Source organism: Astatotilapia calliptera, chromosome 19 (assembly GCF_900246225.1).
Source record: "Astatotilapia calliptera chromosome 19, fAstCal1.2, whole genome shotgun sequence".
Taxonomy (NCBI): domain Eukaryota; kingdom Metazoa; phylum Chordata; class Actinopteri; order Cichliformes; family Cichlidae; genus Astatotilapia; species Astatotilapia calliptera.
Window position 1 is genome coordinate 24615832 of NC_039320.1, and position 27914 is coordinate 24643745.

General features: G+C 42.5%; 2 protein-coding genes across 3 annotated transcripts in view; both read right to left on the reverse strand.

Annotated features, from left to right (window-relative positions):
- The window catches only part of LOC113012268 (fibroblast growth factor receptor-like 1), a 33555-nt gene extending 19488 nt beyond the window's left edge, over nucleotides 1–14067 (reverse strand). Inside the window, exons 1-2 of the mRNA XM_026152367.1 lie at nucleotides 13774–14067; nucleotides 13122–13217 (exon numbers count right to left, since the gene is read on the reverse strand). Of these exons, the coding sequence (XP_026008152.1) occupies nucleotides 13122–13206 (85 nt within the window). The 5' untranslated portion in view covers nucleotides 13207–13217; nucleotides 13774–14067. The remainder of the gene's footprint in view (nucleotides 1–13121; nucleotides 13218–13773) is intronic.
- A 2179-nt stretch (nucleotides 14068–16246) lies between these two features.
- zfyve28 (zinc finger, FYVE domain containing 28) overlaps nucleotides 16247–27914 on the reverse strand; it is a 28471-nt gene continuing 16803 nt past the window's right edge. Inside the window, exons 2-14 of one of the 2 annotated variants that reach the window (XM_026151926.1) lie at nucleotides 26425–26565; nucleotides 24312–24449; nucleotides 23932–24134; nucleotides 23708–23797; nucleotides 23519–23608; nucleotides 23335–23436; nucleotides 21761–23245; nucleotides 21467–21562; nucleotides 20599–20762; nucleotides 20393–20509; nucleotides 18410–18514; nucleotides 18172–18275; nucleotides 16247–18073 (exon numbers count right to left, since the gene is read on the reverse strand). In XM_026151926.1, the coding sequence (XP_026007711.1) occupies nucleotides 17942–18073; nucleotides 18172–18275; nucleotides 18410–18514; nucleotides 20393–20509; nucleotides 20599–20762; nucleotides 21467–21562; nucleotides 21761–23245; nucleotides 23335–23436; nucleotides 23519–23608; nucleotides 23708–23797; nucleotides 23932–24134; nucleotides 24312–24449; nucleotides 26425–26565 (2967 nt within the window). In that variant the 3' untranslated portion in view covers nucleotides 16247–17941. The remainder of the gene's footprint in view (nucleotides 18074–18171; nucleotides 18276–18409; nucleotides 18515–20392; nucleotides 20510–20598; nucleotides 20763–21466; nucleotides 21563–21760; nucleotides 23246–23334; nucleotides 23437–23518; nucleotides 23609–23707; nucleotides 23798–23931; nucleotides 24135–24311; nucleotides 24450–26424; nucleotides 26566–27914) is intronic. The other variant, XM_026151927.1, reaches the window with a different exon arrangement.

A 27914-nucleotide genomic window follows, 5' to 3' on the forward strand; every position in this document is an offset into this window, starting at 1 on the left:
ATACATTTCACAAACAGAGATAAAAATCTGCATAAAACAGTGAGACCGGGGAGGAGAGCCATCTTGGCAATTCAAGAAAGGCGGAGGTGAGGGTGGGAAGGGGAGGCTGGGTGAAAGGGGATGGGATACGTGGAGTGGCGAGAGCGGTTGTTCTGACAGCAGTGAGGCAGCAGAGGGTGAAGAATGCCGTCTTTTCTTACCCGTCCAGACGTCCTGCCCAGCAGCTTCACCCAGTGTGGTAATCAATACCGGTTATTTTCCCCTCTCGCCTTTCCAATCAATAGATAAGAGTCGGGTAAGACCAGTCGGGACAATGGCTCTTTCTGTGGCACCATCAGATCTGGGGTGAATAGCAACTGCTTTAGTGGTGGGAATAGTACAGGAGGAGCTATTGGATAACACGAGGGACTAGAAAAACAGCAGAAACAGGGTGGAATAAAAAGAAAAGGGGAATAAGATGCTCCTGTCAATCTATCTGATTAAAGAAGAATCAGAGGAGTAACATCTCTGCCTCTGCTTCCTTCGCCCAGCAAAACAACAGCCTCCTGCCGACTGCTCATCAAAAGAACAGGAAAGAAACAGAGAAGAATTACTCCAGCGTCATAAAGCTCCGGGAAACATCTCCATCACGCGGCTTACCCTTAACAGGCCCTACTGTGGAGTCTTTGAACTCTAAGCTGCTATATTTCATTAAACTTGACGGCCCCAGCTGCCTCGGCTGGAGCAAAAAGCCTGTGCGTGTGTGTAAGCTTTTTTAGTCTCCTCTCTACTCTCTCCTGTGCAACTTAAACAGTTAATTAGTGAATATTTCTACTTGTAAATAAACCAGATTAATTCATTTAAATGTGGATCAGAGGTCTATTATTACCCCTGAAGCAAAGACAACCTCTGCTAACGTCAGAAAAAGTACCTTATATTATATTTTATTATTTAGACCCTTGTTTTTGGAACAAATTGATCACAAGAGAAGATGTGCTGAGAACCAGGTGGCTTACTGCCAAAAGCATCCTGGGGAAAACTTTTATGATTATGTGAAAGGTCTCTTTCACTTCAGGTTAAGGGGTTTCCATGAAGACTGTACTTTTCCAAGTGTGTGGAAGTATGGAACCCTATGGAAAGTCTTTAACCTGAATTAATAGAGGTCTTTCTTGTTGCGTTTTAGTCTTAATACTAGGAAGTGAAAAAGGGGGTTTGCAGTAGAACACCTCCTAGGTTGGTTTTCCAGGATGTTACCTGATCAACCAGCACAGAAAACGGGACATTTCTTTATTTATGGGCTGATCAGGGATCGTTGATGCCTGTTTGTTTCTCTGTGTTAGCAAGATTACCCAAACACTGAAGGAAGGAACGCGATAAAGATTGGAAAGGATCTTTCTTTAAGTCTGTGCAGTAGGGCATTGGCCTTGACGAAGGAGCTGCCCTTTGAATGCTCTTTTAATTACAAACACTGCTTTCAAAGAGACTTGAAAGACGTGTCAAAAAATAGCACTCTGGTTACAGTAGGAACTTCACTGACTTGTGCTGTGTAGTGGTGGGAAAAAGGAGTCAGGGGATTCCCCTTCTTTTCACTTTATTTAAAGGTGAATAGCACAATATCCTGAGTGATGTTACTCATTTACAGTAAACAGAGGTACTTTAAATGATTTTAACAGTATCATGCCATCAGAGAGCTGGTGCATCAAATGTGTAGTAACTGCCCCAACAAAACGATATTTGACGACCTCCCCTTAACCCTAAATGACGAGTTTTGACACCTCAGTAATATGTGATATAAGATGTTTGGTTTGGTTTCTATGGTTCTTACCTTACTCAATGACTATTTTGCCAGTGAAATAAAAGCTGTGAGTTTGAGTTTAACTGTGTTTGCTAGTTCCACTAGCTGCTTGTCACGTAACAGTCCATGACAAGTTTCCCGGGGTTTTTTTTCATGGGTAGTTGCACAGTTCCGAAAAGAGCTTTAAGGGTTATTCTTACTAAGTTTTCAAGAGGTAAAGTGCAAATGCAATTTAACAAATGCATAACTCACACCATTTTGATTTTTTAAGTCTACTACTCAGCCTTTATAAATGATGAAACTGTATATGTGTGAGATTGTCAAACACACTGTTGGTTATGGTCATTGTTGCTGAAGCCCATGCAGAATTGTCTTAAACCTGCATTCTTTGCAGTGGCCAGCAGGGAATGACGTTTGTGGTTCCAAAAAAACAAAAACAAAACCTACTTTTCACTTCATTATGACCTCCGTCAATACTTTCCTAATAAAGTTATGATCTCAGCAGCTACTTTAAAGTCTTACTTTAAGTAGACAATATTGTATAACATATCTCCACATTTAGAACAAATAAATGGTAAGACTGGGTATGCTTTATCCTGTGACTGAAATGCGTGCAGTGGCCTCATATTCTAAGTCAGATCAACTCCTCGCTAGGCATGTCTGTTATCATAAAAAACTAGATGCTAAACTTAAAACAGTAAAGTAAAACAGAGTGTCACAATCCAGTGGATAATGTCATAGAAGCTACATGTGTATTTGAAATACTGATTACAGTACTTATCAAATTTAACAAAGGAAGTGCTGTCAGACTAGGAAATGTTTTCATCTGGAGTTACAAAGTCACGTTTTTCCTCAAATATTTCTGAAATTTAAATATTTTCCCCAAAAATTCCTAGAAAATTGAACATACCGACGGAGTGCCACAATCTTTCATGCAAATGTGAGTCTTGCTGCGCTTGTCCCGTCATAAAGAGAGCACAGCAAGTGGCACTCTAGCCGTTTTATCTCACTCCATTAGGCTAAGGCCTGGTGCACACACACGGGCTGAGTGTGTGCTTAGGGCCACTTATCAGGGAAGAGGCAACAGCGGGGAGGCTGTGAGGAAAGAGGAAAGCCAAACAGAGTGGCAGACACAGAAGGAGAGAGCAGAGACGTGGAGAGAAATAAAATCAGGCAGAGGAGAGAGAAGCAGGGTGAGGGTTAAGGAGAGGAGGGTCACTTTAGAGAGCAGAAGGGAGCAGAGGCTAAGATGGCAGAGAGGCCTTCTTTAACAGAGCTCATAAGGAGAGGAGGGCTGCAGGGGGGAGCAAAAGGCGATTAGGTGGGCCTAGGCGGCAGCAACCAAGAATCCCAACAATCTCGCACCCCACTCCCTGGCCCGCACTCAGCCTCGGCCACATGACACACTCAAACAGACTTTGCCCTCTCTCCATTACAAAGCAGCGCACCAACAAGCACCTGTTTATTACTGTCTGTCTAATACGTTTGGAGGTTGGCCGACCACTTGGCACTAAATGGGACATTGTGGGAATGCCCACATGTTTTGGCTGCACTGCACTGCCAGTGCATTGTTTCTTATTCTCCCTCGCAGACAAACAGATATGAATGTTTAGACACAAACTCGTATTAATCTGTATGTTATCATAGTCCCCCTCGCCAGAGAAAACACAGGGTGTTAAATATTAAACTTCAGGTTAGTATTTAACTGCATAGAGCAGTTCTCCCTCACAGCATCTTGATAAGATAAACTGGTATTCTAGACACTCAAATGGTCTTAAAAGAATAACATTTGTGTAAATTTAATCCCTGATTTGTTTTTTAATTTATGTCTGTACTAATGTGTAAGACTTTGAACTGGTTAAACTGCTCAAAAAACTTCTAAACTCAAACCTAAAATAGCTATTTAGGTGTCACAAGCAGATGTTTTATGCAGGGTGTAAAAAGCCAACAAAGTTGTAGAAACCACACACAATAATTGAGCAAATTTACCCCCTTCAGACATCAAAGGATACTTTTTGTGTTTTTAATTTTGGACTTAGACCGTTGGGCATCCAAGAGTTCAAGGAGCTGCAGCTGAGTCTGAGCCAGGTGGTGAAAAACCTGCAAAGACTTTTGCTGGCATGATATCAACTTTGCAGGTAAGGCTAAGTCTTTGCATAAGTCACCACATGGAGGCTTTTGCAACCTTCATTGTATTTACCAGAAACCAACAATAACTAAGCTGCTGGGTTACTTTAAAAGCTATGCTATGCTATATTCCAACACCTGATTTTTATTTTTATTCTTAAATAGCACTTTGCATGATTCACAGTTCAAAATAATCCTTATTTATCTCATAGCAGATCTTTTTGGAGCTCCTCAGTTCGTTTACCTTGTGGAAAAAATAATTTTGCCGTTTGTTTCTTCTGTTTGGCCCCTTGAAAGCAACAGATTTGAGCAGTGTGTGGGTGAGACTTCTGTGCTCACAACCAGACTCATTTCAGTCTGTACCAAAAGCTACTGACCCTCTAATCCCATAGTGCACAGATATATATAACCAATGGGATACATGGAGTTTTAAGATGTGAAAAGGGAAAAAACCCTTGCAGATCACTGCTTCAGAGCACAAATGCTGCACAAAAAAACTATTTCCTCATAGCAAGACTTGTTTTGTTTTTTGGGTTTTTTTTTCCTCTTATCTTTTAGCAGTGAGATGCATCCTGCCTCTCACACCCTCCTCCTTCTCCTTCATCCTTACTGCATTCCACAGTTTGGAAAAAAAAAGTGTCCAACCTGCATTTGGCTCATTGTGTACAGTGAGTGACAGAGAAGCACAGAGACTGTAAACAAGAACTATCTGAGTCAGACATGCATCAGTCACCAGTGGACCCAAGTGTGTGTGTCTTTGCGATGATGATGACAGCTAAGCTTGGTGTGAAACACCTCTTATGGCTTTCCAGGAACCTTACACCAGTGTACAGTCTGAGGACAAGCCAATCTCCATGACACTAGGAAGCACTTTACACCAGTGCCTTTGTCAACAAGGCCTTTCAGGACAGGGCCAATGACAGACTGTGATGTAGCAAGAGTGTTTGGGCAGAATGGAGCAATTCAGACAGCGGCGGGAGGGAGGGAAAAGCCGGGGGTGGAGCAGGTGAGGGAAAGAGAAAGGCGGGTGAGACAAGAGACGAGACAGAGCGGGGGGGAGAGAAGGGGAGAGGCAAGACGAGACAGACGGAGGGGGTGGAAGAACTGGCAAAGCTCTCACTGACAGCAATGGGGCCTCCTTGACAATCCAGGAATATTGTCTGAAATCAATCTGTCATCATGGAGCTGTTGAGTCTGTCATTACCATGTGGTACTCGCCCTTTCACAGTGACAATTTGTTCAGTGCTTTCCCAGTTCACCTTACTACTGCACTGTAGAAAGGTCACTGCCCTCTATCCATCTCTGTCTGCTAGTCTGTCTGTCTCCCTCTTTGTTAATCAACTGTCCACACAGAGCTTTGCAGCCCTTTTACCGGAGTGACCTGCAGAGAAACAGACGCCTGATGACCAGAACAGACGTCCTGCTGCAAGAACATCTGTTACATCATCGATTTTCCATATTTCCAGATATCAAAAATAAGCAAACAACAAAAAAGTTTTCTAGAATAATAAGTCCAAGAGTCTACAGCAGTAAACAGGGCTTTCAGGTAAATGCTAACAAGTTCACTTTTAAAATTGTGGCATGCTGAATTTTTTAGATTTAATATCTAGCAGTTGCAAGGCATTAAGGCTAATAGAAACTTTGGTCATAAACCAACATTTTGGGCTCATTTTGACCTTTGACCTGATAATGGGTTCATGTAAAAAGTCAGTGGACTCATGTTTTTATAATGAATCCTCTGGGAACCACAAATGTCTGGCATTCTTTCCAACAGTCATTAATGACTGTTGGACTTTTAATGAAGTAAAGTTACTCTCATAGTGAACTAACATGAGAAAGCCAAGGATTCAAAGAAGAATAGACTTCCTGTAAAGCGTGAATTTCTGCCCACAATGTGGTGCCAATCCATCCAGTATAAGCAGTCAAGCGTTCACTGAATTAATGAGCTATTTGACCCGTTGTTGGTGTTACTAAAGGAAAACTGAAGGGATCAGCAAAGTCAGATGACATCATCCCCGAGGGAACTTGAATTTCTGGAGCAAATGTTGTGGCGGTCCATCCAAGAGTTACATAACATTTCAATCTGAACCACAGACTTAGCCACTGCGACTCACTGATTGGTGGACTACCAGGTTAGAAGTATCAAGTGTTGTGTGATCAAGGTGAAACCCCGACAGCTGAAAAATAAAGCCAACAAACAGCACCAGAAACTGCAGTTCCTCGAGTGGCCACTTGAGGATGCCTCCAAAAGCGAGTCATTAAAATCACCACAGACTTCCATGTCATTTTAGTCCAGTTTTACAGCATTTAATAGACATACTTACAACCTGTATAAAAAAAAATCAGTGCTGGTGTCAATGAAAAGTTTCCATTGAAGATGGTGAATTTAATAACTTATCCAACTGCATAATGGAGATTTGGAGTTATGGGTGTGTGCCTAAGCACGTTAATTGGAATAATTTTGGCATCATGATCGGTGCCATTTTGGATTTTTTGGAACCAGAATTAAATATATATTTGTGTGAGTGGGTGGTCCATGTAGCAGAACAGAGGTGCCATCGGCACAGTATCACAAGGCATAGCTAGCGCTGTTGCCTCACACCAAGGAGGTCCAGGTTGGAATCAACCGGCTGGCTGGAACCTTTCTATGTGGAGTATGCATGTTCTCCCCATGCTGGCGTGGATTTTCTCCAGCTACTCCGACTTCCTCCCACAGTCATTCGCCTCTGGCCCAATGAAAACTGGGATGAGTTCCAGCCCCCAAACCACAACTCTTAATTGGACAGGCAGTAGAAAACGGATGGATGTCCATACTTAGTAATGTCACTGACTATGAACATGTTCATAAGTGCAAACCTATAAATAAAATAAAAATTGAATTTCACTCACTGAAATTGAGCAAAATACCTCTTGGATACAATTAAGTGCACAGCAATACATGTAATCTGTCTGATAACTGCATTAAAAAAAGAGCAAAAAGCTACCACAAGTTCCAGTGCTGTGGTGATCCCAAGCAGACAGCTCTCAGCTACGACCACAATTGTTGGCACCCACCTCACTCAGAGTCTACACCAACAATAAAGTAAAACTTTAGCTGTTAATATAATTTAAAGTAGTTTTTTGGTATGAAAGCCAGAGTCAGGAGGATTCATCCTCTGGGGACCTTTACTGTACAGATTTCATAGTAACACAACAGCTGTTGAAATATTTTAGCCTGGACAGACTGACACTGCCATCATTGCTGTGCTTGCATGGTTGAAAATACACAAAAATAATGGCCAGTTCAGCTAATCAAGGCACACAGTAACTGTATGATTGGCATATTGCCACCGTCTGCCAAGTCTTAAAATCTATCTACATCCAGACTGGGGACTGATCCAAGGCCTAAGCTCACATCTCTGTGCAGGAGGAAATCAAATCAGTTTCACTGCATGGTGCAGAATTCCAGCCTGGGACAGCAGTAGCTCTGCTATAAAATATGACAGATTATACTCTTTCCCCCTGAAATGACTTTTCCTCCCGCTGCACTCTTCATGTCAAGGGGGACAGATTTTTTCTATTCATTTGAAAAAGTGGTGCATCCCCAAAATAATAATAAATTTTTTTAAAAATTAAAAAAATCAGAGCTTCGAGCCTTCACATCCCGTGCAGAAACGGGCACATGCAGATTCCATCACAACAGCCTGGATGCTCACAGAAAAATCCTCCTACTTTGGCATATTGTGAGAAGCGGTAGCCTAGACCAGACTGTATAACTGGAATCAATGGGGACAATGTATAAATACTTTCCAGGGTCATTCAAAAGGATCCTTAACGATAAAAAGTGGAAGTGAATAAGCCTCAACGCCAAGTGGGGTCTTACTGAAGCTCATCAGAGGAGAACTGAAACAAGGGGGGGGGGGGGTTGAGAAGAGAAGCAGAAGCCTCATTCAGAGCTCGTTATCCCAGCCATGCCTTGGCTCGGCTTTCTTTAAGCCCGGCCAGCCACCACTGTTGCCACCACCATAACTTTCAATCATCCTTTTAACTGCTGAGTGGCAGGGTTAGTCAGAGGTTGGAAGGGGTTGTGTGAGGGACTGTCAAGAGATTCCAGATTAAACCCTAGACAGAGGAAGAAGAAGGAACACAGAAAAACAAAGATAGAGCAATCTTTAATGGTTTGATGTGTAGTAATGCATTAAAAATCAAAAAGTTGACTCAAAACCAAAAAGAATAAAAATAAAAGTGGATGGAAAACAATAAGGATCTCCTCAGATGATATGCAACAGGTTCACCCTGGGTGCACGATTTGGTATTCTGATAAGTCAGTCAGAGACTTCAGCAGCACAGATTCTAGCAGGCTGTGGCAAGTACAGCAAACAGGCACACACAGTCAGATGGGGCAGATAATATTTCTGCTCTTTAAATCAGCCTTTTATTCACTAACATCACAATGGCAACTCTCAAACTTGTCCAAACCTGCTCAGTCCAAGAAACACCTTCGAGGCCATCATCGCATTAAAGTTGACAGTATAGATAGTATTTTCCCGAGGCAACAAAATGTTGCTTTGGTACATATTTTGTTGGAGATACAACCAGGATCTAACGCCAGATGAAAGATGTGGAGAAGCAGGAGAAGAAGGAAGTAAAGTTTCAATTTCTGTAACACCCCCCCTCCTCCCCAAACTCACGTGCCCAGGTATGCATCATAAATCTAGAAGTTAAAATTTACAGGAAAACAAACCTCGGCTTCTCCTGTTGAGCAATGAAAGTGGAGATCAATTGGCATGTCATCATTTCTCCTACTAAAGTGACTGAGCGAGCAGCTGTGGAGCACAAAACAGGGAGGAAGGTGGCTGGGTGGGGGAGCGGGGGGTTCGGGGAGGCTCTCCATGACTTGGCTCCTCGAAAGAAAAGAGAAAACAGAGCGAGACTGCAGAAATGAAGGAGGCTTAGAAGGAGGGGTTGCGCAAGACAAACACTTCCCGCTGTGGGGCTGAAATGTTATTGTAAGGTCACTTGTAAGGTTCCAGGAAGGCAGGGACCCTTGCCCCCCTCCCACCTACCCACCCACAAGGCTTGCTTCCAGTCACTCCGTCCACTCGCTTTCTTTGGCCAAGGGTGTAACGCAGCAGCTCTGAGAGTGGAGTCTAAACAGTGTCCGGTGTCATCTTATTTAACACCAAGCAACTGCCAATTAACACAAATCTGTTATTCATACGTCTGCTAAATAGTGCAAGTCAGACCAGCGAAAGGCACAAAGTCGATTATCATCTGAATGGTGGCCGTCCCGACGCCTCTGTGCGAGCAGCTCCGTGGGTTTCGCGAAGGTTAACAGGAGCAAAAGGAATTCTATTTAGCTGAACTCAAATCCATTCAGCAGGCAGGAAGAGTGTGTGTGGTCTGAAAACACTCCCAGAGCCAACTGCCCAAACAAACTAATGAGCATTGTACACACACACACACACAGACATGGGGACTTTCTTAAAAAGTAAAAAGAAAGGGGGAAAAAATCTGAACATTAGCATACAGCTGAAAGTGGCAGACAATACTTTGTTGAAATTCCACATGAATCTTAATTGAAGTGTCCATTAGAGTCAGTCAATGAGTGGGAGTGCTGCTCACCAGGATTATACGACCCCGCTAAAGTAAACACAGAGTGACCTCCATTATGACTACTTATCACGGCTACGGCTCTTTCCTTTCGTTCCCCTTGGAGAGGTGAAGTCGGACACATTCCTCCCACCAAATGTTTCCTCCTGAACTGACAGGGTCAGCATTGTGCGCTGATAGATTGGGAACAAGGATTGTTATAGCGCTGCTAACATTATTTCCGCGATAGAAACAGAGGGATTTGTAGGCAGGAGGTATATTATTTCCACCTGGTTTAGAGGGGAAGGAGGTGGAGTGGGAATAGTTGTTGGTCTACCTCTGAGGTTTTCCAAATTGCCCCGCGCTCCTTGGATGTCTCATTATCATGACTTTTCTCAGGGTAATTTCAGGCTGCTTAATAAAACGCACGCATATATTCAGAGGCACGAAAGCAGCGCCCATTCGCTCTCGTAACTTCTTCTCACGCAGGCCTACGTGGCACCACCTCAGGAAAAGCAAGTCCCCCGTCTGCTATGAGCTTAAATACACGGCAAATAAGTCCAGTCAAAAGGGATGACGAGGGTTTAAAATTAATTACCGCCGCCCTGTCCAACCTTGGGGGACCACTGCACACAATAATCCATCCATTGTTCTCTGCAAATGGACCCAGCCTCTGTAAATATGGGGCTGTGAAGGGCTGAGAAAGGCTGGGTGGGAGTAAAGGTCAGCTCGAGCCTTGTTTTTAACGACAGCACATTAACTTAACTGACTTCCTTCGACTTTAGACTGGTAATAAATGAGAGGAAATGCAGAGAAAAAGAAGGGGACATGTGTTTAAAAGGGTGGCATTCACTGGTGGACGCGTGGTGTGGGAAACAGAAACGATGCGCCGGACCAGTCGCGGCTTAAAGATGAAGTGCGTCTTCCTTTGACTTCTGCTGTTTGGTGTGGGATGAAAGACAAAAAGGTAACATGAAGCTGATTTTATTTCCAGCACTAAATGAGGCATTAAAGTGCGAGTTGCATAAGGAGGATTAAAAAAACAAACAAACATGTTAAACAGCTTTTCAGCTCTACCCTTTCTCATTCCCCCACCTCGTCTCACCAGCTTGGCCCACAAGCCACTGTTACACCTTCTTACTATGCAGGAAAAAAAAAAAAAAATATATATATATAAGAGGACTTTGGGGCATTTTGTTGCTCAGAAACTAGCGTCATTACGGTTTAAGGAAATGGAAAATGGTCTGAGAGCCAAAACAGCCTTGTGATTTTAAAAGCCCTTGGCATGCAGTTTATCTCATAGTGCATTCTTGGTATGAAACCATGATGTAACTCTGCTATAAAATGTATATTTTCCAACAGGGTCGCAGAGGAGTTTGCATGCTCTAAACTTTGCCAGATAGCTTTAGAAGTGAAGGAAATACGTGTGGGGTTAAATCACATAAGAAAAAAGGAAAGGGCTAGTGCAGCAGCTTAAAAGGACCACTGTATTTGATGCCTGGTTCTAATTAAAATGCACCAAAATAGTACCATTCATTGTGCACATTGTTAGCTAGCCCCGGTGCATAACAGGGACACCTGGTGCCTCTGTTTTTTTCTCCCAGGGTGCATTTCTGCAGATCCATATGTCCAGGCTGCTGCATTCCTCGTTTAGCAGAGCCGAACAGTCCCCGGACCTGTCACCACGTTAGAGCTCTGCTGGGACACATCACCGAGCACCTCCTCCAGCTGCTTGGGGAGGCAGAGCAGCATATTTGGGGGGGGGCGGCAGAAGGTGCTAAGATGGAGGAAGTGCAGTGGCTACAAGGGGGTCCAGCTGTGACGTTGCAGCACAGAAAGAGGGAGGTCTGTGTGTATATGACTGAGTGTGTATTTGGGGCTCTCTGTGGTACTAGGGCAGGGGGTCCTGGGTCAGATGTCACCTGGTGACTGACAGCAACAGGCTCAAAGTCGTTCACCCAAACTTACTGTCCTCTCAGGTGCACTGCCTGAAGTGTTTAGATAACAGCAGTAAAGTAACACTCCCTACGTGTTTTTACTGTTTCACACACAAGCGAAAAGGGGGCCCGTCCTTTATGATTTCATTTACATTTGTCAACGATGTCATCATACACTGTTAAGTTTTACAGGGACAGCTTAACAGCTCTGCTGGCCTTCGCTTCACTACAAAAGCAGAAGCTTTGAATCAACTACCCCCACCTACAGGCTATATTTCACAGCATGTCAGAGTCAAGCTGTTGCATTTGGACTGTAACACAGAACCCACTGTATCCCTGCTTCTGTTGGTGGAACTGTGGGATATTTACACTTCACAGACTGTCAGGGAACGTACAAAAATCATCTTGCTCAGACTCCTTGCCAGCCGCATATCTGCAATTGTACATGTGTCCCTGCATCTGCAACCACTTTCAGAGAAATTATGAAAAGCAGGCTGCAAATGCTTCCCATTGCCTGACATTAAATCAGCTCAGGACCCATCGGACCTCGGCTCCCCACCGTCCAAGCTGGCTTCCCCGTTTTTCTTTGCTCCCTCGCTGACATATGTTAATCTGTAAACACAGAAAATTGCCTGTCTAATCTGATTTAGCCTTCACATCTTGTTTACTTTTGGTTTGGTTGTGCCGTGAAGGCACGGCTGCCACGCTGTGAATGAGGCATTGTCTGCAGACCCACAGATGTAATCTCCCCCTCTAAACTGCCGCCAAGCCTCCCACCCCCGCCTCCTGCCCCCTTCTACCTTGAGCCATGATAGCCACATGCAGGTATTGTACCTATCAGACGCCTCTTGAATCCACTCACACGCTGAGCGGGGAGAATAAAGAAGGCGCTATAGAGCCTGCTTGTTTTGCCAGAGAATAATCTTCGGGGGAAATGTTCTGGTTTTCAGATTTCTCTCATTAAAAACTGAAGCGAAGTTACAAATTCTGCCTCTGGCTTTGACTCATGCCACTGGATTGCATCAGACATGGTTCAGTAGTCGGTGATGGTGGATGAAATCACAGAAATTGTCTCGAGAGCTGTTCACGAGCTGTTGACAAGCTCACTGTAAGTTGTCTTTATAAAGCAGAGTATTGATACTGGCACAAACAACAGCACAGTGAACTGTGGTGAGACTGAGGTTTCCCACTCTCCAGTCGGGGTTACGGTCAAGAAAATATGCACGCACATGAACACACACACAGACACAGGGTGTTGTGAGTCAGGCCCTTTGGCCAGCTACTTGAGAGCTGGACTCTTACACCAACTTGTGTTCTTTCACCCTGGGAAGCTGATGGATGATGTTTGTTTGGTTTTGCTGTAGCGAATGCACACACACACACACACACACACACACACACACACACACACACACACACACACACACACACGCTGCCATGACTGAAACACACAAACTAGGGGTAGGGGACGGGCTGGTTTGCCCTCTCTCATTCTGCTGTCCTGTGTTGATTTTGGGCTGTGTTTAGAGATTTTTGTGAGTTTTAAGTTTTCCATCTCTTCTCTGCGCGACAGCATTCAAAACCCAACTGAGGCTTTCTTCAGGCTCACAGGAAACCAGCCAGTCAGCTTGGTTAATAATGAGCTACGACTGCTGTATAAATGAAAAGAAAAACCCAAAAAATAAATAATTTTAAAAAATGAAGCAGCTCACCTCTTACGCAGTCAGTCAGCAAAACAGCCTCAAAGATGAGTAACACAATCTTCAGGATGTCCATGCTGTCCAAAGACAAATTCATCTTCCCTAAACCTGAAAGACACATGCACAAACAGTTACACTGCTGGAGGATATCAAGACATTTGTATACAAAATAGTTTAAATACTATAGCTTGCTTATAAAAGTCCTGACCAAACCTAATATGCACTATATCACTAACAAACTGGAAGTTCCCAAACTAAGACACCTGGGATCTTTTTGTGGTTTATAAGGAAGTTTAAGGATTTTAAAATGAAAACCAAGCAGAATTTATTTAATGGCAATATTAACATATAAAGTTAACGTTAAATAACACAGGATGTGTGCAGTTTTTCCACTCCTTCCAACTACAGGTAGACACCTAGGTTTGGGACTCTACATTAGGGTCAATATTGAGGGTTTAAAAAGTGCTGAATATCTTAATAGCACAGTTATGTATCTAAACGACATATTCAGATACAAAATCAAGGTCTGGTAAAGCAAAGCGTTCATGGAAACTGTTGCTTTTGGCTAGTTTCTTGATGTGCTTACAGTAAAATATCCCTCCAGCTGCTCAAATGAAGGTCGGGTGAGAATGCAAATAAAAGTATAAATAGGACTTTAACATACCTTAATATTCAGTGAATTAAGTCAGCCTCGTATCAGCCTCTTGACTGAAATGCTTTTAGCTAAAGTCCGTGTCGAGTCCATGAATCAAAAGTGACAGCGGTCGACTTTCCACCGACCTCTAACAGACCAGCACATGCCTCTCTCCGGGATAAAATAACGGATTCACGGCTGCAATAAAACCGGACACTTCCATAAATCACAATAACAAAGTTTCCAAAGTGTTAGGGAAAAGAAAACTCAGGGAAGTCCAGTCCGGTCCGTGTAGTCCGCTTCATCCACAGAGTGACTTTTCCAGGAGCGCGCACACAGCCGAGACTCGCGCTGCAGCTGCGGGCCAATCACAGCCTGCAGAGCCCGGCCACGTTTAACTCTTTATCTCTCAAACCAACCTCTTCATTACAGAGCTGTTATCCCACCGCTGTCAGCTCAGCGCACGGGAAAGAGATAACAGCTGCAAACTGTTAAGAAGGATGCCATGCAAATAATGGGCCTTATATAAGCCATTCTATTGTTCTAATATAATATCTGATAAGAAATAAACACAATGAAAACAGTGGAGGGGAACATTTAGATTTTCAGGCTAATGTGCATCCCTGTATGGAGGTCCCCAAGTGCCAAAATGAATCCAATAAATACATCATTAAATAATAACGTTAATATGTCATTAATTAATCAAACTAGGCAATAAATAAATGCATCCATAATTATTTTAAGTATAAGTGATTTCATTTAAAACACTTAATAAAATATAATGTTTTACTTGTTTCTGATTGTGATTAATTAATGACACGTTTAACCCTCTAGAGTTTAAATCACATGGCCAAGTTAAGATTATATAGTAGCAAGATGCACTCTCACAGAGTCTCTGTTTCAACTTGTGTCAAAACTGTGACTTTTTAGCTTTCAAATTGTGTTGATAGGCCAAGTAAGTCCAGAATAAATATTTTACTCTGAATTCTGTTGTCAAAATTCAAAGCAGGATTTTTTTTTTGAGGAAACCCCCAGAGCCTATTTGCAGAAAAACGCATCAACTAATCAAAATGTATTTGGTTGCGTAGGAAGAGGGAACAGTTGTGGGAGTGACGGTGGAGAAAAAGTGAGCGATAACAATAGCGAGTTTTCACATCTGAGAGATTTGTGACATTTAGAATGTTTGCAGTGTATACTTCAAATCAAAAGCAGCCACAAACAGCCAGTTGATCACAGAATATTCATTATAAGTTCATTATTTAACTATTACTTCTTTCCCATTTTAATTAATTAATAACAACTTAAATTATTTAATGATATATTTATTTAACTCATTTTGGCACTTGAGGCTCTCCATACTCATGTGCACTAAGTCAGAGATGTATTACATGAAGACATTGGTTTTAGCTGTTTTACATAATCCAACTTAAGTTATATTATAAAAAGATACTTTTAATACCTAAATGAATCAATATATAAATTATATTGTTTGAGTATAATTACACCCTGATTTTTTTACTTAGGAGCTACAGCTTTGAAGTAAGTGTCATCATTAATGTAACGGATACCTGGAAATACTGCCGCAAATGCCCAGATTAAATTACGAGCTTCAAAAGTCAAACTTATAGCTCCATACTGTAGCACCCTGTGCTGTGAGTAACACCCATTCAGTATCCAGATACAATGGTGCGAAGCCATGAACATGTGCTGCCACCTACTGGCTACAGATCAGCTTCTGCCATGCTGAAGAATTTCAACTACAATCACTGCTTCACTCAGTAAGTACTTGGAACTTAGGTGTTTTACTGATGTTTTGGCTCTCATTCAGTATTGACAGTCATGTTGCTGAGTTATTTGGCCCTCTAAAGGTACCTTTAAAGAGGGATCTCTTAAGGTTTGGTTCTCATTGGATGCGTCATCACCCCTGTTTGGATGAATGGGGTGGGGATGTCCAACATTACATCCCTCTCTGCTAGATGACCCGCCAATGGTTGATCAAATCTCAGCAACAACAAACCATAGGCCTGGTGTCGTAATCCAAAGCTACCTGGTAGCTTTCATTCCTCTCCATGTATTCCTTCCCAGGAACAATCAGCTACTTGATCACCTGCTATAGTTAGGAAACTTTAGCTGTGTCCAATATCTGCTTTTAGAAATCCTATAATTGGGCTGGATGAAACTCTGACAATGTGGTACTCAAACTCCATAAAGAAATTCAGTTAAGGAGGATCATCAGTAGGCCCACACTGCCCACTCCAGTGCCAGGAATATAAATGGCAAATAGAAGCTAAAATTATTCCAGGCTTTAAATGATCATCTTTACATAATATCAAGACAGACACATTTCAGCTCGCAACTGTTCCAGTCATGGGACGGTGAACATAACATACGCCCTGCAGTTTTTCAGTCTCTATCCGTTCCGTGAATAAAGAGAAGACTACTTTTAAACAGGAAAAAAAATCATTTATTTCAATATACATTGCATTTAAAACTATATAACAGTATTTATTCAATATTTTACACAGCTCTCATCATGGAAATGGACTGAAGTTTTAGAAAATAAGACCAAGCTCTGAAATAATATGATATCCCAACCTTTAATTACTGCATGATTCCATGTTTTTTTTTTAAACATAAAGATAATTATAGCTTCATACATTATTTTTGTTCTTTATAAAAGAAAAACCACACCTTTCCAAAGTAAGTTCATATGTTTCTTTGATGAAAATAAGATTGATACAGCAGTATTTAGTGATTCTTAATATGTAAAGCCTGAGGAACTGCTTTAAGCCAGAGCAGAATGGATAGGATGTGATATTTCGTAACAGGTGCTCAGTGGTCCATTTTGGCCACTTGAGAGCAATCAAATGTACAAACCAATATACTGTAGCTATGGAAGATACTGTGTATGCTGTCATTGCTGTGGAAGCAGATTTAAGAGCAGAGAGGAAGTCGAGAGTAAATGACATCAATCTGGGAACAAAAGTAATCTGGTCCTGACCGTCAGTACCACCAGAGGAACGGATGAATATAATTCAGTGTAAACACATATCAGCAAAACATTGCTCTTCTGAAAGGGCCTGTAGATGCATTTCAAACAGCAGAGGGATGTCTCTTAAATGTGGAGGCCCACTGCAATTAGTAGTCACAATATTGCACTATAGCATCATGAGAAAGAGAAACCCAGCGAGTATCAACGGGCCTGTATTCCTGTAGGCCAGCACCTGAAAAGGCCTCTGGTTCAAAGCAAATTATACACATTGTGGTGCTAATCAGGGCACTGAGTAATGAGAGGTCAACTCTCCACTAGGGGGCCTTCCAGACCTAACAGTGATGACTAAGAAATCCCTTTTATTCATCTCAGCGTGCAGGAGAGTCCCCGGAGAAAACTCAGTGTGCCGTGGTGCAGCAGTAAAAGCAATGGGCACAGCCCATAACCGTGGAGAGGTGAATGGACAGTCTTGTTGAAATTCAGACTCCATCTTACAAAGTGATACAGAATCAGACATTCACTGCCATTAAAAGCATGAAGGAATCTCAATATAAAAGTCGTCCATCGTTCACTTTTGCTTGACTGGGACTGGTGGACTGGTGAAGGTTGCTTTTCAGTTCCAGTGCAGAGCAAATGTTTACTGAAGACATTTTAGTGTTTTTATTACCAGAATTACCGTTATTTACATGTTGATCACAACTTACATTCTTTTGATTAATCCAAGACTCGTGACAGTTCGGGCACAAATATAGGAAGCTCGCTAAAGCATCGGAAATATTTCACAAAGTCCTTTCATTTACACCGGAAGCTAAAAAACAAAAAGGAAAAATAAGAAAGAAGAGGGGGAAAAAGGAGGCCTGTTTCGATTTTGCTACAGAGGACCGCTGCACAATGCCAGTTTAATATCTGTTATTGCCAGCTTTTCCTCTTTCCTGTTTTTAAAAAACATGTACAGGCATTTGTGCATCATGTGGGTGCGGAGAAACCTGCTGACACACCAGAATCTCTTAGAAATATTAAATCGGAATTCAGTGGCTTTTTGTCTGGAATTTCTGACGTGTCATCTTTGAATGGCCATGCTTAGCTGGTACAATTACGACCATTAGGGGTTACCCGAGCAGTGCTGCTTTTGCTTTGTACACAGCTTTCTGTCTGTTGCATATGTCCTTGTTGTGGCAGACTGTGCATTCGCATGGTTTTCTGAGGTCAGATGCCCGCCTTGTCACTGTAGAAGGGCGTGACATGGAACATGTAGCAGTGTGTGCAGACCCTGACAGGCTTCACCTGACCGTATCGAGGCAGCGGAGCAGAATGGGAAGAGCAGCGAGAGCAGAAGATCTGAAACGACACATCATGCAGTGTATCACTTACCATCCACATGATAACGCATGAATTATCAGTTTGATCGAGTTCACGTTAAACCGAACAGATCGTACCTTTCCGCAGCTTCTACAGTGATGTTTCCTGCGGATAACAGTGAACGGAGCCTTGCAGGCAATGCAGGAGTTGCAGGCTTCATCAGGGACCCAGTCAGGAGGGTCTGCACAGAGCCAAAAAGAAACAGTAAACACAAAGCAGAGCTGTCACCAGCTTAACGTTTGCTGAGAGAAGGAGAAAGGAACTGGCTGACATTTCAAAAAAAATCTGTGTGGGTCTGTTTGTGGATTTGCTGACCTTCGAACTGGCCCTCACGGGCCTTGGCTGCCAATTCCGATGAGGAAATGGTCTCCTGACACAGAGCACAGTCCTCCAGGACTGCGCTGCGCATAACAGGCCCCGCTGAACACCATAAAAGAAGAAATGTGTGTTGTGTGACTGATTGTTATTTAGTTTAACAGCTCAGTTATAAACAACAGTGCAAAACTGCTGTTAGCAAAGACCCTATAGTGTTTTCTAAGCTGTTTTCACATATGAACTTAATTAACTGTTAATATGAAACAGTAATGGGAGGATGAAGTGACTAGATAATGTGACTAACAGCATGCAATTTAAGATTGCACTGCTGTGTCCATTACTGTGCAAGCTGTCGTTTTATTACATTTGTCATCAGCTTGTTTTGGGCCAAGCACCTGGTTCTGTTTTGATGTGGTTGTGTATTTTTCTTAGCATATTTTTCCAATATGACACAACCAGAAAAAGCCCCACTAAAACACTGCGTGTACTAGGGAGCTGGCAGTGTAAAAAGACATGCCTGATGTGCACTTGCACCCCTGTCAGGTGCCATCTAGAAAATTTTGGGGCGACAGTGCAGGCCTAACAGCTTTATTTAAAGAAAACAGAACTCGAGGAAAATTTAACTCTACAGCCAGAGAGAGAGACTGAGGAGGAGCTTCTTCCCGCAGGCGATACGGTCTCTCAATCACACCACCACACAGTACTGACCCACACATATGGTTCTTACACACACACTGGACTTTCTGGACTTTGGTTTTGCACAACACTGGTCACTATATTCTTCATTTCCGGTTAATACTTGTACAGCTGCTGTTATTGTGTATATATTTATTTATATTTAGATTTCTTCATACATTCTTATATAGTTCTATATTGTGTATTGTGTATTTTGTTGTACAGTTATTTTATTTTCAACTTTAATTTATATATTTATCTTTATCTTATTCTTCCCAGTTAAATTTACCCTTCATTCTAATTTGTGTTGTACAGTTATTTCATTTTTAACCTTAATTTATATTTTATTCCTTCCTAGTTAAATTTACCCTTTTTAATTTTTCATATTTATTTCCTATCTTATTCATAGCCTTTTCCTTTTTTTGTTCTCTTTGGGTCACGAGCAGTTGTCCAAGCATTTCACTACATATCGTACTGTGTATGACTGTGTACGTGACAAATAAAATTTGAATTTGAATTTGATATTCCTTACAAAGACCCAGCTACCACCGTTTTTCGTCAGTTTCCAACCATGCCATAAAGAGCTAAAATGCTAGTAACATTTGCTATTATTTATTTATGTTGCATCTAACTGAGACTTTTGATGCAAATATCAGGTGTTGCAAATGTGGCAATGAGGATAAAGAGAATAGCAGTATTTGAACATGCTCTCCAGTGACTACATTTGTGAATTTTTGTTTTTCAAATGGGGGATTAAATTCCATTATAATGGGATTAAACTATTATTATTTATTTATTTTTAAACAAGCAGTTTTTCACGATCAGAAATGTGTTCTGTTTTATGTTAAGCAGCTTTTTTTGCTCACTTGGGGGTGCGCACCTATCACTGTTAATTTAGAGTTAATTTTTTTCACATGGAGCCTCATTAGGGAAACATCAGGCTCATTAAGTAAGGTGGTAGGTATGGTGTGTTTTTAAAGAGCTTTTCACTGAAAGCAGCTGCCTTCAGAAAACGATGCTATTCGAGTGAACAATGATCACTCTCTGCACATAATTAATGCAAGCATTCATTTTTACACTGTCACACGATCCATAATCCATTGTTTTGATTAAAAGAAAATCATATTGTGGCCACTGGTTAAATCTTTATAAGAAAGTTTAATCTTTTGAGCAATATGACTAAATACTAGTTACTACTTCTGCTTAATTCAAAAGGCTGTTTTGACTTCAGTCTTTAGTCTGTTAAAGAGAGAAAGCAAAATATTGTAACACTAAAAATATCTCATAATCAAAAAACACCTTTCTGACCTTTCTTCTGCTTATCATTGTCTCCTTCCTCACACTTGGTTGCCATGACTTCAAAAAGAGTCTTGAGGATGCTGCGAAGGTCACTCGCATAGTTGGTCTGCAGCTGATCAGCAACACCTGCATCACACAAAAACACAGAATGGAGATCAGGCCAAGCGAGAAAAAGAGGTGAGTAGAGAGCGAATCAAGAATGAGAGCTTTTATACCTGATATACAGACAAAGAGACGGTGGATGAGGTCGCTGCTGCTGTGGAAACGAGATCTGATCTTGTTTCTGGCTGCTGCTTTGGCAACTTGTACGGCCAGCTGGATCTCCTGCTGGTCTGGGTCTTCTGATGTCCCTGAGCTGGGAGTCAGACTGCTGACAGGACTGAAGGGAGCGGTGAGACACAGTGAAGGATCATCAATTAACATCTGTCCCCAAACGTCCATACATCATTTTCACAGTCAGTTTACATCAATAAAAGCAGATTTCCATATTTAAAGTGGACCAATTATCCTTTTCCTGATTTTCCTCTTATATATGCATACAAATTCACTATGTACGAGACATCCTGAGAGCCAAACGGTTCAGTTTGCTCTTAATGCTCTGCTTCTGTTTTCTTTTTCTATTCTTGAAAACTGCACAATGTAGATGAGAGTGGATACTCATAATATAGTCACTTCTGGTACACAGCTCTGGCTGTGACAACAGCACCCCTACAAAGCCTCAGTTCAAACCTTCTGTTTGCAAGAGGCAGCCAATCAGAACAAAAGTGGAGTTGCCTTAAAGTGAAAGGAGCTAAAAAAGCTTGATTTAGACAGTAAATTAACTAATGGTCCAAAATAAAATAAATGAGGACCATCTTAACTTTGCAAAGCTACTCTGGTGGAGTCCAGGAATAAAATCTTTGAAGCTCCACTTTAATACAAAGTGGAAATAAATGCACAATAACACCATTTACTCTGCCCAAATTAACAAATGCATCATTTTTTTAAAATTAGCCATTAAAGGTTTCTTTAGTTACTGTGAATGTGAGCAGGAAGTAAGCACAAACATGAGACAGACACACATTTGGATGAATGATTTGTTACCTGGGTGTATATGCACTGCTCGACAGACTACATGTGGTGACCGACACACTCTCACAGTCACTACCTGACACAGAGCTGAGTGGAGAGTTCTGAAAACTAAAAATAACCAAATACAGAGATTCATGCATATATATAAAGACTTAAACAAAACAAACGGATATGAATATTAAGAGAAAAGAAAGTGGAAAATTGTGATGAATTAAGGAAAACAAAACAAACTGGATATGTGTTAATGGAGCATGGAGGAGTCCATGTTCGCCACATAAAATATTGTAAAATGAAACTGAAACACACCTGGAGCTTCTCCTGTTGTCCTCTTTGGTGTACCTCTTCATATCCTTATTTTCTGGATTTTCGTTATCCATCTCCTTGTCCCTCTGTCGGCCGCCACTAGTATGTCTTTTTTCAGTCCTCAGCTGGTGATTACATGGGGAGGCTCCATTTCTGACACTAGAGCTACAATCCTGAGCCTGGTGTCCCAGCCCAGGAGCCTCTTCAAGTGGCTCTGCAGAGCGGGAGGAAGGAGGGCTCAAATGGGCCACGTCGTCCTTATTGTTGTGTTCGTGAGGACGAGGAGGGAGCCGACAAGCAGAGGACTGAATGACAGCGCTGGAGGCAGGCGTCGTACAATGTTTGTCCAATCCCAGAGCGAGCCCTAAACCGAGTCCAGTAGTCTCTGTGGTGATGGCATCCTCGTGGCCATCCTCGCAGCTGCCACAGCAGACGCAAGAGTTGAGCAGGCAGTGAGTGGCCACCAGGGGGCCACAGGGCTCAATCTCAGAGGGAGTAGGCCGAGGTAGCAGCAGCTTGTCCACAGCCAGTTCTGTCAAGCTGGGTGAGTGAGGGTTGAAGATGACTGTAGCAGACAGCTTCATGCCTCCCATACGATGGGCGATGACTTCAGCTGTTTCAGACGCTGTCCCCTCTAAACCCATGTCCCACCCATTGGTGTAAGGCAGAGGTTCTGAACCAGGGACATTAGTACAAGGGGGACACTTTGCAGTTGGGCAGTGTGTGTTCAGGTTGCGTGGCTGTGGACAAGGCTGCTCAGATGTTGTCTCAGAAAACCAGCCGTTCCTAACCGAGTCTGGCCTTGGTGCGAGCTTGCGCTGCACAGGACGAGCAGACTCTTTGGGAGGAGAGGTGACATAACAGCGAGGCTCTCTGGTGATGTGTTCTCCTGCTGCATCCAGGTCCTCCATGAAGAAGACCCTGTCTTCCTCTGTACAAATGCCCGTCCTTCCTCGGCTCCCCAAGATTCTGCGTGGAGAGACCTCTGTGCTGGAAACCCCACTGGAGCCTGCAGGCTGTCCTCTGTTGGGATCGTGGGCTGGAGATTGACCCTGGCTGGGAGGCGACAGCAGAGTCGACATCTCGTCTCCCACGCGGTACACCATCATGTTGAGCTGCTCCAGTTCCTCCTCATCGTACTGCATGGAGCATGCCAGCTCAGCCTCCTCTGCCTCCTCACAGAGTAAACCCTGCTCCTGTTCCTCCTCTCCCCTCACAGTTTCCACCTCCTCCCAGCCTTTTTCCACTCCTGCCAACTCTTCCTCCTGACTGGGACAGACAAGCGCAGCCGGTGGCTCCTCTTCTCCCTCACTCCCCCTTTTGGAGATTTCATTAGCAGGACTGCAGGACGAGTGATTCTCTTGGACTGGAGCTGGTACGCCGTTTGTGGCCAGCGCCTGGCTTGTGGACAACTCCCCTTCTTGAGAAATGCACAAGTTTCTCTCTAGCGTCATCAACTCCTCCTCAGTCAGGGTCTGGAGCAGGTCTCTGAAAAAAGCAGCACAGGATAGCTGGAGCATAGTGATAAACTGTGAAAAAATACATTTGTTGCCATGTTAGATATTCATGGCTTTTACCTTATTTTCTTCAGTAAAGTGCGAAAAGGCCTGAAGAGCTCAGACATATCCTCTGATTTTCGGTCTAGGTTGAGAGGTCCCTCTGGATACACAACCAGCCCACTAAAAACATGTTTAAAATTCTGTAAGAGGGTGCAAAGGAATGGAAAACAAAGAGGGCAGTGAAAGGACAGGCAACACTTACCACACAATGGCCAGTCTGGGAATTGTAAACATCAGTGCAGGTTCATAGTCATCAATCATGTCCTGTGTGAGATAGCCCAACTTCAGGGCCCTGAAATAAAAAAAAGTAGTCAAATTAACCGCATCATCTCTGTGTGGTATTTCACAGAAGAGGATTATTTAGCAGAAAAATGTCTGTCTATAAATTCACCTCTCCACAGTCTCACAGAAGAGCACAATCACCTCCTGCTGTACATAGTATTCTTTGGGAGACTTCACAGGCACCATGGCTGACACGTAGCTGCCAGTGGAAGAAAACAGAAAGTGGAAAGTAATGACTTTTTGGCACACTTGCAGAAATATCATTAAGTGGACGATAAATCTAGATTAACCCAGTGCATACCACTGATAATAAAGTCTTGTCTCTATTTTTACCTGAGCTCAAACTCAGCAAAAAGGCTGTCAAAATGTCGCAATGCGTCCTTCATGCGGTCTGTGTACAAGTTGAGGTCTCGCAGGGCCTGGTCTCTGGTGATGTTGCGTACCTCCTCCAAGCTGCGAGTAAGATCCTTAGCTAGGGGTCTCATAGCTATGCTCTCTATCTCCCTGTTCATGATAATGGAGCCTGCAGCCAAACACTGGACAGGAACAAGCAGAGATAATATAATTATGCACAGAGAATTAAATTGTTTACGATGGCACACTTGGCATTCAAAAAACTCAGTGTGTGAAAAAAAAAAAAATTAAATATCATTTTGTTTTGAGCCAGAGAAAGGTCATTTTTTCCCAGATTGATGAAGTTGTGAATACACTACCTCGGCTCCAAACCACAGTTGCCCTGCCAAGTTGTCATGACGAATCTCCTCGGGGAACTTGACACAAAAATCTCTGTTGGCCCGGTCGAAGGGGATACATTCATCCATGATCTGACTGATGATGTTCAACACGTTGTCCTGCAGATGAACACGGGAGTGACAGAAAACTAAATTGAACTAGTGGCAGAGAAAAACACGAGCGAGTGAAAGTCTGTTCTTGAAAAGCGTTTTTTTGTTTTGTTTTGTTTAACTAATCTTGGTCAATAATCCGTGCTTAAACATCGGTCACCCTTTCAAGAAGGCCATTATAGCGCAGTGTCTGAGGACCATTGATTAGGACGTGAATGGGAACAACTTGACAAACACATGAGACCATTATGGCCCTCACAGCTACATTTTCCTTCAATAAAAACATTGAACTAAAGCCCATAATTCCAGCAGTGAAAATGCACTGTCACATACAACAAGAGCTAATCAAGAGCTTATGTGCCGCTGGCATGTACAACAGCCATAACAATGACTTACAATGAGCCTTTCACTCAACCGCAGCTGCACTGTGCACTGTAATCTTGTCGGGCACAGCACTGCGTCTTTCTCTGCTTGCCCCGAGGAGAGAGATTAAAAAGCTTTGAGAGGGAGAGCTTAACCACTGATTCCTTTATGGCTGTGTTCTGCACATGTGTCTGGGGCCGGTCCAAGTGCCACCTCAACGTCTGTGAGCGCCTCCCAGCAGGGGACACTGGTGATAACCTTCACTTATGTTTGTTTCCACGTATTCAGGAGTTGCGACTGCAGCGACACCCTGAATATGACACAAGACTAGCTTCCTTCCTCCTTTTTTTTTTTAAGCCCATCTCACTCTCCTTATTGTCCTCATCTGGCCTCTTCTCTGCCTGTCTCTTATGTTTCTCCATCCATCTCAATCTTTGTCCATTTTGAAAGGCACACGCACGCCTGTTCCAGCAGGCCACACTGTAAGAACAGCAGTGCCAACATAATGTGAGCAGCATGCCAGCAACCCCCGCAGAGGTCCATGAATAAGAGCTGATAGCTGCAGTGGCAGGTTCAAGCACAACATTTTGGCTTGAATGTACTTGCTTTCTATTCTTAGGGCCTCTGGGCTATGGGGTATCATGCTGCTTCAGTCATTCTCAAAAAAACCTTAATGCCTTTGAGAGAAGCCACTCTAAAAAGCCTCCTCTCTAAATGTATAAGTGCTTAGGAATGGCTGTTAAATATTTTCATTGAAAAAAATCAGAGACTAATTAAAAATCAGCCTAATTGAGAATATAATGGAGAAGAAAAAAAAGGTGGCAGCACGGCAGAGGGAAGGATGGAGAGGAAAGAGAACAGTCGGGGATCAAGTGATGACCTTATTAGGTGGTTCTCCCCGTGCGCTCTGCCAGTGGGGAGGAGGCTAAGGCACAACAGGTCACATGAAAACCTCCCCTACCACCTCTAGGTCTTTCAGCATGACGCAGCATAGCAGCCATCACTCATGCCCAGCATCACCCGCTAATCTCCTCTCAGCCTTGACCTCATGAAAACCTGCAACAATGCGCTGCACGAGCACATAAATAACCCACCATGAATTCACACCTTAAGATTCTTGTTCTGTGGCTCAGATTCAACCTGATTTATATTCAGAAGATTAAAATGAGACCAATAAACCAACTCTAATCCCAAAAGGAAATCATCTCACGTTATAAAATGCCTCTTTCTAAAGAAGCCACTCCGGTAATCATTTACAGAGAGCCCACGTGACACAGGGCTCTGTGTTATCAGAGCAAAGTTAACTGTGTCAACTGATGGCTTCCAAGCAAAGTCTACTTATCTCACTTATCAGCAAGACTGTTTCATGCAGTGTTTACTAAGGCAACAGTCATATCACCGCGCCTGTGTCCGGAAAGGGATAATAGTGGCTGTCTTTATTTTTAGTTGAGAGGCCAAATCAGGTTAGAGTCAGGAAATCATGTCAATTACATTAAAACAAGCAAAGGAAATCAAAACCAAAACCAAAATCGGGGTTAATTTACCTAAATTACAGATTCGCGTATCTACATGCATTGCTTGTAATAAAAGACAGTGAAAGTTTTGCTTGTTATCTGCCAACCTGACAGGATCTGAACTGGTTGACCAGCAGGGTACATCTCTGAGGGTCCTTCCTGCCGTCAAGGCTATCCAGCTCTGTGGCCACCTGGTTCAGCTCTTCATCGGCGTAATAGAACTGGGCCAAGAGCTGAGGGTCTGTCCTCTGCACAGAAACACAAAGCAGTAATTTCAGTATTTGACAATCAAAGCAAGGCAATGTAAATGGCATAAGCTTATAAGTTTCAATTACTTTATGATGTGTATCTATCCTTTTATCCTTTTATCACTGACTGTTATTTCTTACCATCGTTCATCTATAGAGATTAGGGGTATTATTTCTATTCACTTCTGAGTTTAACTATTGTGCCTCATCCATCACATAAAGCCTCTTCTCACTTTTTGATAAAGGTAGCCTTAGCTACAAAATTAGCATATTAGTATTATACTAGTATATTAGCATTTTCTGCAAATAATATAATATAATTGGCCATCTTTAGGCATATTTGAGTATTCTGGGTATTAAAACATAAGCACTGAATGGAATTATTAAAGACAGAAAGCATTTGAAATCATCCTGAGTGACACTGATCCCCCAGAGCAGTAGTTTCTGAATGTTACTCTGTCAGACAATTAAAAAACCATGAAGTGTTCATTTAATATTTTAGTGAATGTCTTTCATTTAGTAAACATTATTAACTTAGCGGCAAAGCAAGCAGTTCAAAAAGGTTGAGCACCCCGCCTGGTTCTGGACGGGGCACAAGGCACAAAGTCATCTGACCTAATCTTACATGTCATAAAAAGCACAGTGTTTACAGAAGAAATCACTATACATGAAAGCAAACAACAAAACCTTTACTAGAAACAATACAGACAAGGTAAAGCAAGGACTTGGAAGTCTTCAGACACTTTGGTAAGATGTTTGACTCCTGACCCAGATGTCGATATATAAAATATGTCACGTAACTGTTGTGTTTTTACTTTCACAACAGTCGCTGATATCATCTACCCATGCATTTTCTTAACAGCTGATCTTCTTCAGGGTCAACTCTGGACAGGTTGCCAGTCACAGGGCTAACAGCATGATCGCTACCGATGGCTTTTGTGATCATTCTTATGAAGATACATATACTCAAACTGACTTTAGCATTCAGTGCACACTTTATGGTTATGTCTTAGTGTTAGCCTGGATTGGATTTAGACAGACACTCATGCATCTTACCACAGGCCTTTTTCGCAGCAACCCTCTCACATTAAGCAGCAGGGAAACACAGGTGTTACTAACGACAGTGGCGAAGGTTCTGCTCGGGTTTAAATATGATTAATAACACCTGTGTTACCTAACCTTTCATAACAAAATTGGTGCTGTTTAAAATGCCCTAAAAATAAAACACAAGAAGTCATCCAATAGCGGCCATTGTGTTGCGTTTATCAGACATTTGTTACTAAAAAACAGAAAAATTGACGCTCTGCTCACTTAACAAAACGCTACGGTTATACAGCTGAAGCTAAACA